This window comes from Megachile rotundata, chromosome 4 (assembly GCF_050947335.1).
Source record: "Megachile rotundata isolate GNS110a chromosome 4, iyMegRotu1, whole genome shotgun sequence".
NCBI classification, from domain to species: domain Eukaryota; kingdom Metazoa; phylum Arthropoda; class Insecta; order Hymenoptera; family Megachilidae; genus Megachile; species Megachile rotundata.
Window position 1 is genome coordinate 17,709,012 of NC_134986.1, and position 18,332 is coordinate 17,727,343.

The 18,332-nt window shown below is 35.8% G+C and overlaps 1 protein-coding gene and 1 long non-coding RNA gene across 16 annotated transcripts in view; one reads left to right on the forward strand and one right to left on the reverse strand.

Moving 5' to 3' along the window:
- The window catches only part of rdgB (retinal degeneration B), a 39,095-nt gene extending 27,981 nt beyond the window's left edge, over nt 1-11,114 (forward strand). For 5 of the 15 annotated variants that reach the window (XM_003708061.3, XM_076530579.1, XM_012296662.2 and 2 more), the window contains 16 exons: nt 207-324; nt 406-787; nt 973-1,148; nt 1,852-1,956; nt 2,032-2,217; nt 2,378-2,540; nt 2,609-2,998; nt 3,073-3,356; nt 3,426-3,569; nt 3,656-3,918; nt 4,021-4,129; nt 4,206-4,362; nt 4,491-4,640; nt 4,707-4,887; nt 4,977-5,251; nt 8,216-11,114. In XM_003708061.3, the coding sequence (XP_003708109.2) occupies nt 207-324; nt 406-787; nt 973-1,148; nt 1,852-1,956; nt 2,032-2,217; nt 2,378-2,540; nt 2,609-2,998; nt 3,073-3,356; nt 3,426-3,569; nt 3,656-3,918; nt 4,021-4,129; nt 4,206-4,362; nt 4,491-4,640; nt 4,707-4,887; nt 4,977-5,251; nt 8,216-8,360 (3,228 nt within the window). In that variant the 3' untranslated portion in view covers nt 8,361-11,114. Of the gene's footprint in view, nt 1-206; nt 325-405; nt 788-972; nt 1,149-1,457; nt 1,488-1,851; nt 1,957-2,031; nt 2,218-2,377; nt 2,541-2,608; nt 2,999-3,072; nt 3,357-3,425; nt 3,570-3,655; nt 3,919-4,020; nt 4,130-4,205; nt 4,363-4,490; nt 4,641-4,706; nt 4,888-4,976; nt 5,252-5,345; nt 5,727-5,993; nt 6,209-8,215 lie in introns of those variants that run through there. The other 10 variants (XR_013037837.1, XR_013037838.1, XM_076530580.1 and 7 more) reach the window with 10 other exon arrangements.
- On the reverse strand, nt 10,779-12,344 carry LOC105664017 (uncharacterized). The gene is made up of 5 exons (XR_001097349.2): nt 12,202-12,344; nt 12,023-12,118; nt 11,896-11,953; nt 11,639-11,815; nt 10,779-11,151 (listed from the first exon to the last, which is right to left on the reverse strand). It is a non-coding gene; the product is annotated as an uncharacterized LOC105664017 (long non-coding RNA).
- Between the last annotated feature and the right edge of the window lie 5,988 nt (nt 12,345-18,332).

Genomic DNA, 18,332 nt, shown 5'->3' on the forward strand with positions numbered 1-18,332 from the left:
GTACCATCACAAGATCACAAAGTCTCAAATTCTCCAAATATCAAAGACCCAATTCTCAACCTCTCAAACTTCATTTACAAACACCAATCCAAACATTCGCCATAGATCACTTAAACCTACTAAATTGCTAAATGCACCCACAAAGTTTCAACGAATGAAATTACCTTATCTCTGTACCGATTACTCATAGCATCTCTTTGATTCAGGGAAAGCAACAGCCAACACCATCCGGCAAGTCGTTAATGTGCGCGTACAAGTTATGTCGCGTGGAATTCCGTTACTGGGGCGTGCAGACGAAGCTAGAAAAGTTCATACACGACATAGGTTAGTATAACAAACATAATTTAGTATAATCCATCTTCTTAGCGTTGTTATTCTCGTTATACTATGACTGATAATTTTTAGCTTTGCGGAAAACCATGGTGCGAGCACATAGGCAAGCCTGGGCCTGGCAGGACGAGTGGAACGGTTTAACCATGGAGGACATTCGGGAAATTGAAAGACAAACGCAACTGGCTTTGCAGCGAAGAATGGCTAATGCGGAAGGTGGAGAGGAAGCTGTGAACGAGAACCAAGAAAAGACTGCGTCCAACACGACGATGACTCCTCAGGAGTCTGATGTTGCGATGACTTTAGCTGCTACGCTTGGTAGCATCGAGAAGAACGAAGATCTTCAAAGTCCACCTAGTGTCAGGAAGTCGTCGGACATTCCTATGTCCAACACGACAGTTAGCTCGGAAGGTGAACCCAGTCCTGAAGACTCGCCGACAGAATTACCGGAGCTTAGGTAAAAATAGAAGTAAAATCAGGAACTTGTACATTTGGTGTTTTTGACAATTTTATGGAGACTCAGATAATCGATGAATGTTTTAAATGTTGTAGCGGTAATTCTGAAATATTAATAATATATTGATTATCTGAGATCTTCATTACTGATTTAGGATGTGTTCAATGATACTAAATTTATTTTAGAACCGCTTCTGCCGAGGAAAAGGGTGACACAAAGAAAGCGTGGCTGAAGAACAAAGCCGCGATGAATTCCCCGTGTTCGAACAAAAGTTTCGACATGCAGATAGCGAATTGGCGCATGGAAAGTATCGTGAGAGAATCTGAATCGGGCAGCGAAGACGAGTTCTTCGATTGTCAAGGTAAAACGATGATTCATCCGTTGAGCATGCGATCGATCCTTCCAAGTATTTATTACACGTGAGACTAACGACGTCCGCTAACATTATTCTGAATGATAAAGCTGGCGCTTTGGCGAATTTCTTGAACACCTTCTTTTGCCGAACATTAGACCCGTTGGGAAATGGTAGTTTTAAACAAACCGAATAATGGTGTGTCTTAAAAATTAATTCTTCGAAGTAGAAAATACAGCATGAGTTGGTATTAACAATTTTTTTGTCTTGTCTTGATCTGTGCCCTCTCTGTTTTCTATGTCGCATTCCACATCGCAGCTGGGTTCGTTATACCTATTATACGCAAAGGTAGGACACGTAGATAGAGTTGTTAGAACTATAACACGTTTGTTGGAAGATATGAAGGATAAAAAGACCGAGATTAATGTTAGTATCATTTACATAAGATCAGAAAAATGCGATTGCATTCATGCCTTTGTAGATAACACTCTTGAAATCGATTACAGATACTCAACACATAGCATGAAGCAGCATGGCTATGTAGACTAAAAATCGAGCTACTTTTCCAACAAAATTCTTACTACTTTTTTATCTTGACGCCTAATCTGAAGGGGAACGTTCACCCCGTTTCTGTATTTCCCGCCTTAACACGTGTCACAAATGCTTCAAAAGGCACGATGCATAAGCAATGTAAAAATTTCTGATTATACAGAGGACTTTGGAGATAACACTTCATTAGCTAAATGGAGTTCTTTGGATCTTCTAGCAGAAGAGGAGGACAATACGTTCACTTCGTGTACCAGCACAAACAAGGAAGGTAAACGATTCTTAATAATCCAAATGTTTGCACTCTCCGCGGAGTGTCGGTGCTCAGTTTAACGCGTGTTTGCAGATGACACGATATTCTCACCTTCGTATCTGCAACGAATGGCCAGTGAACGTAGCAGTAAAAGATTGCAGATCTCCACTTCAGCAAGTATCGATGCCTCTTGTCCAGCGTCGCCTCAACATTCCCCTACTCATCAACCCTGCAAGACAACTGTTCTTATTATTGTAATGCACGCTGGTAGCGTTTTAGGTAATTTTGTGTAAATGTCTATATAACTATTGGCGCAACTAGGATTTTTGTTAACCTTAGATTACCACTGTATCGCACATCCGTCCCCTAATTACGCCAATCCTTACGCCAAACCTTAACATCTATTATTTTCTAAAAATATTCCATCAAAATGTTTCAGACGCGAACGTCGATTTGACGGCGAAGAAGTCAGACATCACAACTTTCAAAGGAGCCTTTGAATCAGTGATGCGACAGCATTATCCCAGCATGGTTGGTCACGTAGCCATTAAGTTTGTTTCCTGCCCTTCCATCTGTACAGAAGGTCTGGGTATTTTATCTAGGTAAACATTTTTTACATACTAAAAAATCTAAGCTAGTTGTTCTTGGTCTTATCTAAATATTTTTTCAGTTTAAGTCCGTACAGTTTCGACGTATCACCCTCTTCTATGGACGCCCCTCAAGTGACACATGACACTATTCCTATTGGCGCGATACCACTGCTAGCTAGTTCCACTCCTGAATACCAAGATGCAGTCACGAAAGTTATAGTAGGAGCCAACCAAGTCTATCACGAATTCATCAAAAGCGAAGAGGGTCGCGGTTTCACGGGGCAGATTTGTTTTATAGGAGACTCAGTAGGAGCGATTTTAACCTATGACGCTTTGTGTAGATCTACACATTCTAGACATAACAGCGAGAACAATATTTTGGATAATCAAGGCGTTGAGAGTAGCGGGAACCCTGAAGATGGCAAACACTTGACTGCACCTTCTCCTAGAAGGAAATCTTCTAGTATAAGGTGAGGAATTGAGACTCAGACCTTGTGACTAATACAAGAATATAAAAGTCTAAGATATCTTCTTTCATTTTCAGTGAAATGTCACACTGTAAACTGGATTTCGAAGTAGGAGAATTTTTTATGTTCGGTAGTCCACTTGCTCTAGTCCTAGCGTATAGAAAAATATCGTCGAGCAGCGATAAAACTAGCAACATTAAGAGACCGTTGGTGAATCAGCTGTATAATTTATTCCATCCTACCGATCCAGTAGCGGCTAGGTTGGAGCCGTTGATATCTGCTAAGTTTTCTCTTCTTCCGCCCGTAAACGTGGCTCGATATCAAAAGTATCCATTAGGGAATGGTCAGCCTTATCATTTATGTACGCATCTTCCATTTAATATTTAAAAGCCAAGAGAATCAGCAAGTCTAAATTATTTTATGTTTTTAGTGGAAACAATCCAGTCAAACCCACAGTTGTTTTCGGACGGTTTAAACATGCCAATGTCCCATTTAAGACGACTGTCCGATATATCCATTCATAGTACAATGTCTGGTATGGTTGAAATTGTTCCTTTACAGTTAGTGTCTAATTGTGAGTTGAAATTTATATTGGTGTAATTAGAACTTTATTCTGGGATGATTTAGGTATACCTTTACTGAAGAAGTTTTTTGTTACAGTGCAGCAAAAGTGGTGGGGTACGAAGAGGTTAGATTACGCTCTTTATTGTCCAGAGGGTTTAGCGAATTTCCCTACGAACGCTTTGCCACATCTTTTTCACGCTAGTTACTGGGAGTCCTTTGACGTTATTGCATTTATTTTGCGGCAATTAGGCAGATTCGATTTGTCGTTGCTCTCTAACGAGGAGAAAGAGTTAACGTGTTTCCGTCCAGGTCAACCTAGAGAAAAGTGGAATAAGAAACGTACTTCCGTTAAGCTTAAGGTAGGCTATCATCGTCACTTTATTTTATTATTCATAAAACAAAGTTTAACATGTAATATTTATTTTTAACATGAATCTTTAACATATAATGTTTCACCACAGAATGTCAATGCCAATCATAGAGCAAACGATGTAATTGTTAGAGAAGGAGCACCGCAAGTGTTGGTTGCTAGATTCATGTACGGTCCAATCGACGTTATTGCTTTAAGCGGTAATTATATCAATCATTAATTATATCAATGATTTTTTAATGGTCTATTAAATGCTTCTTTCATAAATTACTACAGGCGAGAAAGTAGACATTCACATTATGAAGAATGCACCTGCCGGAGAATGGACGTATTTATCAACCGAAGTAACTGATAAGAACGGTAGAATAACGTATAAAATACCGGACGATAAAGCCTTAGGTTATGGACTATATCCAGTTAAAATGATCGTCAGGTAATGCTATTAATCTCCCTTGCAAAAGGTACTGTTCCCTGCTATCCTCCTCCTCCATCAACCCTTCTATCTTTCACCCTATTTTAATCATTTGACACCCTCTCTTAAGCTTCTCATCTAATTTTCAGAGGTGATCATACATCTGTAGACTTCTTCTTGGCTGTGATTCCACCAAAAACTGAGTGTGTGGTGTTTAGCATAGATGGTTCGTTTACTGCAAGTATGTCTGTTAGCGGAAAGGATCCAAAAGTGAGAGCTGGAGCTGTTGACGTTGTTAGGTACATCAATAATCCTTCATCTCTGTAGTTCTCTTTAACACGTTATAACTATGTCATTATTACTAGACATTGGCAAGAGTTGGGTTACTTAATTATTTATATCACCGCGAGGCCTGATATGCAACAACAGAAAGTTGTTTCATGGTTGTCTCAACATAACTTCCCCCATGGTCTCGTATCGTTTGCGGACGGTCTTTCGACAGATCCGCTTGGTCATAAAGCTGCGTACTTAAACAAACTTGTACAGGTAAAAAACTGCTTAAAGAATAATACAATTATTTAGTAATAATATAGTAATAATAACTATACAAGTGAATAATGTATTCTTTTCTTCAGGATCACGGTGTGATAATTCACCACGCTTACGGCAGTAGCAAAGATATTAGCGTTTACACTGCGATTAATTTAAAACCGAATCAAATCTTCATCATTGGGAAAGTACCAAAGAAACATCACGCTTCGGCAACGATTCTTCACGATGGTTACGCTGCTCATTTAACTACCCTACAAGCGCACGGTGGCTCGAGACCAGCCCAGGGCAATGCACGTATGGTGATTCCAAGAGGTCAGTTTGGTTTGCCCGGGCAAAATGCTTCTCTACGACGGAGAAGGTGAGCTTATTTATTTCACATCGTCACGATGTTCGATGTGGTTTTACTGTGTTCGTTATCGCTTACATCTGGCCGTGATATGGGAATTTTTAAGGTAATAATTCTCGATCCCTCGCTATCTTCGACGTTCAGATGTTACGGTTGCTGCAGAGTGGTGGAAAGAGTGTGCGTACGCGATAAATGTTGTCCCCTAGAAAGAAGACACCCAGAACGGGCGTAAGCCTCGGAGAGTAATAATATTCTATTGTCTGTACATAGATTATACTGTATTTTTATAGCTCGCCGTACTCTGTGATCAGTATAAAGTTTCAAGCGAAAATAGTTGTTTCAGAGGTGATCGATCAAGTGCGATCTTCCAAATTGAACCGCACCCATCAGTGTTTATTAAAAAAAACCATGTATGTCCAGAGATTTCTCTGTTAAACGATCGTAACCACGAGAACAAGGTATATACATTGAATAGTCTAAGTAACCATGGCATGGTGTAATTTTTAAGACCGCCGGCAAACCCCGTCAGTGAAACACTATTATTTATGGCACAGTTTCTTTTCACTTCAACAGATGCTAGGTTCACAAAACGATATTACATTTTAACAGTTCTCTTCTATTCAATGAAGCAATAAATGTTCTCGTCCCTTCAATCTTCGAATGATTATTAATTTATCCGAATAAATACTACTTCTTTCGCTATCGAGTAGGAGGTTTGAACGGTATCTAAAGCTTATCAGTTTCTTAATTACAGGTACCTGTTTTGAAGAAACGTTACGCAGCATAGTTGATATCTCGTGGTCTCGACAAGAGCCGCAATCATTCTACGCTCAAATTCAATGTTTTGTCTATCAGCCGTACACATGTCCAGAATTTGTGGTTAAATCAACTATAAGTGTCTAGATATACAGAGACTAAAGTTTTTTCGTTACCTCCTGAAAACGGTCTGATCTCACTTTAGCGACCAAGGTAAACTGGAGTCCCTTCTCGCTTGAAATTTGTTAGGTGAATGTTTGTGTTACCGAGATTATATTTAGCTAGATCCACCACGAATGGCGCACGAAATATTGAATTATGTTAATTGACGAGATATTTTAATCATCGATTCATTATTTCGCTTTGTAAAGATTTTGTTCATTACGCAACTTCATTACTGTAATTTTCATTGTAGAAACTCGTACAACATTTAACGTATTTCAACCTCTCGTGTATTTCCGTTCGCTGGTAGGTCAGGCTGAGATTCTGCTTGTACAAGAGATTTACAGCACGATCAAACATGTTCTAGTATAAAAGCTCTGACACGATGCACGATTATATACATGTGAATGCCGTTTCGATAATACCACAACTCACGGACATGCGGTGTGCAATCAGGAAAAAATTTAACTTTCACTTTACAATTTTTTAATATCAATTCTAACTTTAATATTTAATAATAGAGAGGATATGCACAGGCGGCTAGTTGACAGGAAGTGTACAAGAAGTATCATTTGCTATACCTAGATCTTGGATCCTATATTCTCCTTTCCTTAGATCCTTCTTAATTTATCCTAACTCCTTGACCTAAAATTGAAGACAAATGAGAGACTTCTTCTATAGCTACACTTACTCTTAACTAAGAATATATGCAACCAAGTGCATTATCCCTCTAAAATTCTATGCTAAATTAAATCCTGGAGGCTGTATTATCTCATCTTCAGTCAATGACATTTGACAGAAAGTTCATTTAGAAGTATACATCTGTGTATAATACATTTCCAGTTGTTAAAGTGTTAGTATAGGACTCGGTTTTAAATCTAACTTACAGCAAGATAAAACCGAGGTAACTCTCATAATCTGTTCTATCATTTTTCTCTCTATTGAAACATCTAGCATTGTGGAAGAATTATAATGACATATGCAATAATAACATCAAATATTTTTATAATCTTAAGAAGATAAATGTCCACAATGAAAGATGTGTTTTAGTCACATGTGTTTGTATACTCGTTTAAGGAATGAACGAATAATCCACTCTGTAATCGCTGTCATTGCAGACGGGACAGCTGTTCATCGCCATTTGATCATTCACCGATGCTTCTTTAATCATGGAGATGTTCTATTTTATATCACGCTTTCAGTATGATCGTCTAAACACGCTAACTCTACCACGCTGCTAATACATGTTCTTCATCTGCTTCCACAACTGGCGATATAATTATCGATCGATGCAGTATGTTTAATAATGTTTAAGATCACTTTTTCGTCATAACATATACCTTAGTTCTGGCCTTTTAGACGTTAGCCCAAATCTTTATTCTTAATTATGCGCATAGCTTGACACCTTCACTGCTATGAGGATCATCAGTCAGAATATTAAAACCTTCTAAATATCTATACTATTTAACATATGTGTGCGTTATTATATCGAGATGTACATTTATTAACTTCTAGATCACTGTTCTCCTAGATTCTTTCATTCCTGTGTTCCTACGTTCCTGGACCAGGTTTATCAATTTTTAGATTTCTAGATTTCTGAAGTTTTAGATTTTTATATCTCTAGGTTTCTAGATTTTCAGATTTTCAGATTTTCAGATTTTCAGATTTCTGGATTTCTGGATTTTTAAGATTTTTAGCTTGTTAGATTTCTGGATTTCTAGATTTTTAGATTTCTAGATTTCTAGATTTCTAGATTTCTAGATTTCTAGATTTCTAGATTTCTAGATTTCTAGATTTCTAGATTTCTAGATTTCCAGATTTCTACATTTCTAGTTTTTTAGATTTTTTGATTTTCAGATTTCTAGATTTCTAGATTTCTAGATTCCTAGATTCCTAGATTCCTAAATTTCTAAATTTCTAAAATTCTAAATCAACACATCCTTGTACTCCTACATTCCTAGATCTCACCATCTTCCTACCATCATCAACTTCCTCTACTCTCAACTTCTAACAAAAAACATCTACCACAACTTATTTAGTAATTCGCACGAATGATAGCTCTTTTAGGCTGGCGAAACGTGCAATATCACAGCCCATCCCGAGCAAGGTGATATTTCCATTGGAACGATCAACGAGTGTCGGGCCTTCGATGTCACCGCAGACTACGTCAACCATCAGATCCACCGCACCGGAAAAACTCTGACGATTTGCACGCTGCCGGTCGTTCTTCGAATCCCGGCAGTAGTTGCACAATAATTATCCCGGAGTACGAGGATCTTCGATTCGAAACACCGTCGAACACTTCGTCTATTTCGACCGGATACGTGCTCAATCAACAATCTAAAAAAGAAGAGATGATTCTACTTTGTTACTCCACCTTTTATATCCCCTTTCTCTCTCCTTCTCTCTCTGTATGTATATATACCTGTACATTTGACGAATCCATTGTATAAAAGCGTGCAATTATATGATAGACTTATCCTCCGTGGAAATGGATCTTTCTGATCGACGTGGTTTGAACGTACGAGGACTTCGATTATTATTTGTGCGGTATCATTTCTTGAACAAAATTGATTTTTAGAGCGAGTAAACCTTGTCGATTACAATGTAGATGTTCCAAAGATCCTGAGTGAATTAACTGACTTCCGTTTTTAAGATATTTGTGTAGCCATGATACTTCAGCTTGCGCTTTACTTGCAAATTTACATTTCTTACTAAATTAACGTAGCAGTGGCAATAGAACGCATGACGCTGTAACTCAGGATTAACATTGAATTCAACAAGGTTTACTCTATTTTATTTTGTATTGTCCTTTTTTCTATCGTTGATACAATAGTATCGTTCACAATGTGATCGAGCACGATCAAAATTTTTTACAAAGTAGCCGTCGAGATGACCAGTCTAGTTCCTAGAATTAAACAAAGATTCTAAAGAAATATCCTAGAGAAGTATTTAACCATTGATTTCGTGTCATTTCGATCGGTTTTACATTTTATTCGCTGATCTTCGATCGAGTTTGAGCAACCAGTCAGAAAGTTCTGGTGTATGTACAATCATCTTTTACCTAGTCGCTCTGTTCGTAGTTTAGTAAGCTGTAACGCGAAGAAAGAAAGAAGTATTCGTTGAAATTGTTACCTGAACCTCTTCGTTATTCGTGAGAGATAATTAATACTACTCATGATATTAATAGTTAGGATAATTAGCTTGTAAGTGTATCGTTATAGTTCTCTGAGTCATTGCCAAGAGCTATCAGACAACGCGTGATGTTGCGCTCAAGTTCCTTCGGTGCTATGTTATTTTCAACCATTCATATCGATTTATAAGAAAAAAAAGGGAAGCAACCACAAGTGTAACGATAAAAAAATACCGTTTTGTATGTTGTCTATCGAGATGTACTTGCGAGGACACGATACGTGTCACTCCACGAACGTTGGTACAAAAATACTTCCTTCTTATCGCTCTAGCTCTGCATTAGCGTAACTGGGAGTTTCAGTCCTAGGTGAGGTACCCAATTTTGGAAACCTGATGAATCAGAAAATTTGGAAGTTTGAGAATTCGTAAAGTACTTTAGAAATAGGAAAATTCTCAAATTTCCTAAATTCTCTAATTCCCCAAAATAAAGTGAAATAAATCTGCTACTCCAACATGTCCTGTAATGGAAGATCAGTCCATAGTGACCCACCTTGTCCAGTTACGCCAATGGTTCTGTGCCGTAGTGGATGATGTAAATATTTAAAACGAAAGTGTACATAAATAAGTCGCTGCAGATGTTCATCGCGTTAGATTATTGCGGATAGCGATTGTTTTATCGAATAGCTGCTACGAACTTCGTCGGCGGAAGTTACTGTCCACATGATAATAAACTAGCTCGTCGCGTGAACACGCTGATAGCTCGATGACAAAGATGATTAGCGTTAGTTGTCGATGCGTTCGCAACGATTGTGCGCTTATAAACGTGTTTATAATTAAGCGATTGTCGGATCTCGGTCGGGGAGTGTAATTTTATAACCGATTCGTCGCGGTTAATCACTGCAATTGTTACTCATAATAGAATGATTAGCTGGTCAGCAGGAAAAGTAGAGATGCGACTCCTCTTGCGTTTCGATGACGATGGACGTTTCCTGATTTTCCTGAAACGAAATGGTTCTATAAGGGAATAGATTAATCGAGGTGTAATTAATTAAACTTATCGTTGTGCCATCATTGTTCCTTGACTGTTCCAGTAATACTGTAGTCGGTCGAAGATCTGCCATCGAACTAGTCCTGATGCGAAATATATTATGTATTCAGCGCTGTCTTTGCTGTGGCAAATCATGAATTGAGGCGACTGTTTGTATCGTTTTAAAGGGGCACGAATGTAGTTACGATTTACCGGTGTAGGTCTATAACATATAAGAATGTGACCGTGTATATGTATACATACGTATGTAATATAACCATGCACATGCATATATAGAAGATACATCACAAGCGCGTAATATTGTTGGGTCGTCGACAAATTGTTAGAAAGTAATTAGAAGATCATATGGATCCGTCTGTATATGTTTTATGAACTGTCGAACCATCCGACAAAGTTACTCGCGATGTATTCTTTATGTATGTATGTACAGGCACGTAAATGTTTAAGATATATATGTATATTTACCGTTAGTCGGCTAAGTGACTGCAAAAGATATTTTACTTATACGAACGAGTTATTATCACTGGTAACAAGAGTTATATTTTTTTTAGCATAACTTAAATGACACGTTGTAATAACTAATCGAGAGTACATTGTTTTATATTACGCGACCTTGCTCTGATTGTAATAATTATTTCATATACCGTTGGCTCATGATTTTTTTGATCAGCCTCAGCGGGAAACGATCTCAATTCCGAATAGAATGCCTGGCCGATAAAGCTGTATTCCACTTTTGTCACTGGGTATTACAATAAATGATAAATCATTGTCGTTTAATTTAGATCCATTACTCGTCCCGTGTAATCAACAGCTTCTGTTAAAACATAAAGACATTATTAAAGGAAAGAATATGTTTTGATTCTGACCAAATTTTGTAAGTAAGCTTCTTTTTTTAAAAAGAATCTCTCCGGTGGATAGGGTGAATTACACTTTTTTAAAACTGTAGTTTCATCAGTTCCTTTCGCTGCCACAAGATGGCATCTCGTTTTAATAAAAAAAAAATTGAACAAGTGGCGCCATCTCTCCGACGAACGAGGTGAACTACACACTTTCGAAACACGACCTTAATTAATTCTTACTTCCACCGCTAGGTGGCGTACGTGAGACGCCACCTAGTGGACAAGATCGGAACTAATTAAAGAGCAGTTAAAAAAGTGTGTAGTTCACCCTGTTCGCCGGAGAGATGGCGCTACGTGTTCCATTTTTATAAAAACCCAATTATTATCGATTATATTGATTAATATGCAATATATTTATTATGCATTTATTAACATCGATTTTATGCTGTTTATAGTACATACTGTGGGTCCGAAGATGCAGTTTCCAGTTTCAAAAACACGAACAGAATTAAATTTAGCTGCACTGCGCATGCGCCTAGTGTAGGAGTATGACGGTCAAAGAAAAATAATTTAAACCTGCATATGCAGCAGTAAATTATTTGTAATAAATATTTTGTTGTATCTCTGTAACACATTCATCTGTAATTTTTTGAGAAATAAAGTTTTTTACTTTCTTAAAAGCTATTTTCTTATTTTTAATAACCATTCCCAATACATACCTACTCATTTTGGTGTCTCTTCTTTTTCAAATTTTTCACGCCGTAAAATTAATAGTACCTGAAAAAACAATATTAGTAACGCACAGAAAATGGATTACAAATATATTCCAAATTATTAAAGAGTTACATGAAAATAGATCTGCTCGATTTAAATTTCCCTGTTAGATCAAAGATGCCGGCATCTCCTTTTTTACTCCGTGGATTCCATCTTATCTACTGTCATCTAGTTTTACAAAGTTTTGCATTTTACTAGAAAATTTGTAAATCTAAATTTGCATATGTGTGGAACTTGCAATACATGCTTACCCCAAACATTTTCGTAAAAGAAACTGTGGAACGAATGAAATTATAATTTAATTCGTAGCTATTAGCTCAATATCGTTTTCTAAAGTTCATTTCTATAAAAATGTCTAGAAAACGATATCGATTACCAGGTCACACCACGTGGAGGTTGCTACGATAGTGACCCACCCTAACTCCAAATCCCTTCCACCCTCCAAATGCAACCTCATTTATCAGAAGGATAAATGAGTTCTGACTCTACATAGCTCATAGGCTCGCATATACAAGTTCTTTACCACAATCCAGTAAAGAACTTGTATCACACACGCACACACATACATTAATTTAATACTAATCGCATGGGATCCCACACACGCACGCTTAACTTATTCTAAACGCCGCACGGTGCCTCTCATTCTAAGATTACACTCAAATAATCTATGACGAATCCAAAAAGCAAAGGGGCAAAAAAGAAAGTTAGAAGAACTTTCGCAAAGAAGCTAAGAAAGTTAGAAGAACTTTCGCAAAGAGGTTAAGAAAGTTAGAAGAACTTTCGCAAAGAAGCTAAGAAAGTTAGAAGAACTTTCGCAAAGAAGGGGACCATTATTTTTCGCCAAGCGAACCTTGCTTTCCATGGGTCAAAGGGTAGCCCATAGTGGCTTACGTGAACCACGACGGCAAAGATGAACCGAAGATACCTTTGGCAAGAACGAGTGATACACCCCAGTTGGCGGAGGGTTCCCATTTCCCCCAGCGCTCTCGCGTCTTACCACAGAGAGGATACCCAGACCGTGATGCCCCTTGGCAGAATGGCGGCGGGTCGGGGAGGCACATCAGAGTATGAGAGGTGCCAACCCCGATCCGCCCCGCCGGGCAAAGAATATCACTCGCGCTACACCGGCACTTGCAGCTCACCTCTACCGCGTGTTCACAGCGCTATGAACCCCCAATGATCCACTTGGGCGCAGAACGATTGACAAAAAATAAGTGGGTATACTACAAGCTAACGCGTACAAAGTATGAGAATTGAGAAGATGAGTGCAATTTAGAATGAGAGGCACTTACAAGGACCCACCCGCCCTGCCCACGAGCACACTTAACTTAAAACTAACGCACGCATACAATTAACTTAAAACTAACGCACGCATACAATTAACTTAAAACTAACGCACGCATCCCTCGATGGTCCCTCGATGATCCCTCGATGGATGTCTTCAATGATGACCTATTCATTACCTACAGAATAATTAGTCGTAACAATAAAAAGAACACTGTACACCTGTAAAATATACATTATACCTGAGAAATATTCAATTACTTAATTAAAATAAAAACCTGAAACATACAAATTCAATTAGGACACATATGAATAAATAAGTTGTCTGCATAAAATTAAAACCTGAAACATACAAAAATGATTAAGAGAAATATGAAACATTGAAAATTACTACATAAAATTAAAGCCCTAAATGTGCCTTTTGTTCTAAAATTGCACTTGTATAATTTAAAACTTTGTAGAGAAAAGGGGTAAAGAAGAAAGTTTGAAGAACTTTCTTTTAAGTTTCGAGCAACTGACAATGAAAATGGCTATTACTACAATCTAATATGTAACAAGTTAAAAAATATTTATAAAGATAAGTGCAAGTTAGAACAAAAGGCACTTACAATGTGCGCAGGCTTTTCGCCACAAATTGTGACGAAAAGCCTGCGCCCGAGCCCACCCTTCCTCCCACAGCTCGGAACTAATGCAATTTAGATATGAAATTGAGAATTTATAATCGTAGCTCTTAGCTCGATATCGTTTTCTAAAGTTAATTTCGAGAAAAATATTTAGAAAACGACATCGATTACCAGGTCACACCACGAGGAGGTGGCTACGTTACAATAGTGACCCACCCTAACTCCAAATCCCTTCCACCCTCCAAATGCAACCTCATTTATCAGAAGGATAAATGAGTTCTGACTCTACATAGCTCATAGGCTCGCATACACAAGTTCTTTACCACAATCCAGTAAAGAACTTGTATCACACGCACGCACATACATTAACTTAACTTAATACTAATTGCATTTTATCTCACACACATACGCTTAACTTATTCTAAACGCCGCACGCGTACCTCTTATTCTAAGATTGCACTCGAATAATCTATGACGAAGTAAAAAAGCAAAGGGGTAGAAAAGAAAGTTAGAAGAACTTTCTGTGAAGAAGAAAAGAAAGTTAGAAGAACTTTCTGTGAAAAAAGGGGATCAGTATTTTTCGCCAAGTGAACCTCGCCTTCCATGGGTCAAAGGGTAGTCCATAGTGGCTTACGTGAACCACGAGACAGAGATGAACCGAAAGTACTGGCAAGAACGAGTGACACATCCGCGGAGGGTCTCCCATTTCTCCCCGCTTGCGTTTGAAGCAAGTCTGACCGCAGAGAGGAGACCCCTGCCGTGAGGCGGCAGATCGAGATGGTTCATCAATCGATCGGCCCCGCAGAGATGTGTCCCTGGCGCTACACCAGCACTTGCAGCTCACCTCTGCCGCGTGTTCACAGCGCTATGAACCCCCAATGATCCACTTGGGCTCGGAACAATTGACAAAAAATAACTGAGCATACTACAAGCTAACGCGTACAAAGATTGAGAATTGTCAAGATGAGTGCAAATTAGAATAAGAGGCACTTACAGGGACCCACCCGCCCACCCACGAGCAAACAACTTAAAAGTAACTTAAAGCTTAATCGACTTAAAATTAACGCATGCATCCCTCGATGATCCCACGATGATCCCACGATGACCGATGTCTTCAATCTTCGTGTATAATATTCACACATGATATGAAAGTACCCTTTAACCCTTATTAAAAACCAACCAAATAACTAAATAATATAGTGGAAGAAATAAAATAAGGAATAGTCTTGAAAACTTTAGAGCAAGAAATAGAATAGCAAAGAGTCTTGAAAACTTTAGAGCAAGAAATAGAATAGCAAAGAGTCTTGAAAACTTTGGAATAAAAATTAAAACGGAGGAAAAACTTGAAATCTTCGGAGCAATAAATAAAATAGAGAGGAAACTTGAAGACTTCGGACCCAGAAATAAATTAGCAGAAAGTTGAAAAATTCGGAGCACGAAATAAAATAGAGAAAAGACTTGAAAATTTCGGTACAAGGAATAAAATAGAGAAGAAACTTGAAACCTTTGCACAAAGAAATAAAATAGAGGCGAAATGAAAACTTCCAAGCAAGAAATGAAATAGAAAGAAGTCCTGAAATGTTCGAAATAAAAAATAAAATCATTAAGAATCTGAAAAACTCTTAAACAAAATAGGTCCTGCATCCTGTACTCACATTTTCACACACTCACGCATACTACAATACTTAAAACAAAAGCCCTAAATGTGCCTTCTGTTCTAAAATTGCACTCGTATAATTTAAAACTTTGTAAAGAAAAGGGTTGAAGAAGAAAGTTGGAAGAACTTTCTTTTAAGTTTGCAATTGACAATAAAAATGATAAATTATTACTACTAATCTACTAATTTGATATGTTATAAGTTAAAAAATTGGAAAGATGAGTGCAAGTTAGAACAGAAGGCACAATTTGCGCAAGCTTTTCGTCACGATACGTGACGAAAAACCTGCGCCCGAGCCCACCCATCCACCCACAAGCTCGGAATTAATGTAAAAATAATGCACTGAACATAACTTACCAAAAATAAAACCTGAAAGGTACAAGTACAATTAAGACAAATATGAATAAATAAAATACTTACATAAAATTAAAACCTGAAACATACAAAAATGATTAAGACAAATATGCATCATTAAAAATTACTTACATAAAATTAAAACCTGAAACAGATAGAAAGTAATTAAGACAAATATGAAACATTAAAAAATACTTACATAAAAATAAAACCTGAAACATACAAAAATAATTAAGACAAATATAAACCATTAAAAATTACATACTTGAAACTAAAACCTGAAACAGACAAAAAGTAATTAAGACAAATATGAAACATTAAAAATTACTTACATAAAATTAAAACCTGTAACAGACAAAAATGAGTAAGAGAAATATACACCATTAAAAATTACTTACTTGAAATTAAAACCTGAAACAGACAAAATAATTAAGACAAATATGAAATATTAAAAATTTCTTACATAAAATAAAAACCTGAAACATACAAAATTGATTAAGACAAACATGAATCATTAAAAATTACTTACTTGAAACTAAAACCTGAAACATACAAAATTGATTAAGACAAACATGAATCATTAAAAATTACTTACTTGAAACTAAAACCTGAAACATACAAAATTGATTAAGACAAACATGAATCATTAAAAATTACTTACTTGAAACTAAAACCTGAAACATACAAAAATAATTATGACAAATATAAGCCATTAAAAATTACTTACTTGAAATTAAAGCCTGAAACAGACAAATATAAGCTATTAAAAATTACTTACTTTAAATTAAAAGCTGAAACAGACAAAAATGATTAACACAAGTATAAAACATTAATAATTACTTACATAAAATAAAAACCTGAAACATACAAAATTGATTAAGACAAGAATGAAACATTAAAAATTACTTACATAAAATCAAAACCTGAAACAGACAAAAAGTAATTAAGACAAATATAAGAAACAGTAAAAATTACTTATATAAAATCAAAACCTGCAACAGACAAAAAGTAATGAAGGCAAATATGTAACGTTAAAAATAAGTTACATAAAATTAAAACCTGCAACAGACAAAACTAATTAAGACAAATATAAACCATTAAATATTACTTACTTAAAGTTAAAACCTGAAAAAGACAAAAATGATTAATACAAATATGCATCATTAAAAAATACTTACATAAAATTTAAACCTGAAATAGACAAAAAGTAATAATTAAAAATATGAAACATTAAGAAATACTTACATAAAACTAATTTACTTGAAATTAAAACCTGAAACATACAAAAATGATTAAGACGAATATGAAATATTAAAAATTAATTACATAAAATTAAAACCTGTAACAGACAAAAATGAGTAAGAGAAATATAAGCCATTAAAAATTACTTACTTGAAATTAAAACCTGAAACATACAAAAATGATTCAGACGAATATGAAATATTAAAACTTAGTTACATAAAATTAAAACCTGAAACATACAAAAATAATTATGACACATATAAACCATTAAAAATTACTTACTTGGAATTAAAACCTGAAACAGACAAACATAATTAAGATGAATATAAAATATTAAAAATTACTTACATAAAATTAAATCCTGAAACCGACAAAAAGTAATTAAGACAGATATGATACATTAAAAATTACTTACACAAAATTAAAACCTGAAACAGACAAAACTAATTAAGAGAAATATAATCCATTAAATATTTCTTACTTAAAATTAAAACCTGAAACAGACAAAAATGATTAAGACAAATATATTATGTTTAAAATTACTTACATAAAATTAGAACCTGAAACATATAATAATAATTAAGACAAATATGAATTATTAAAAATAATTTACTTGAGATTAAAATCTGAAACAGACAAAAAATAATTAAGACAAATACGAAACATTAAAAATTACTTACATAAAAATAAAACCTGAAATATACAAAAAGTAATGAAGACAAATATTCGAAACAGTAAAAATTACTTACATAAAGTTAAAACCTGAAACAGACAAAAATGATTAAGACCAATGTAAACCATTAAAAATTACTTACTTGAAATTAAGACCTGCAATAGACAAAAATATTTAAGACAAATATGAAACAATAAAAATTACTTACACAAAATTAGAACCTGAAACATACAAAAAGGATTAATGCAAAAATTCACCACTAAAAATTACTTACATAAAATTAAATCCTGAAACATAGAAAAATAATTAAGACAAAAATGAAACATTAAAAACTACTTACAGGAAGTAAAAACCTGAAACAGATAAAAGAAATTATGATAGGAAATTGGAGAAGAAAAAACGAAATCACTTTTGATTCGAAACACAACACTTAAAAAATTGAAATTGTTTGAGTTTGAAAACCTCAGAATCCGAAATAAAATTAGGGGATTCAGAAACCACAAAACCCGAAATAAAGTCACGGTAACATTCTGAAAACTGCGAAACTTG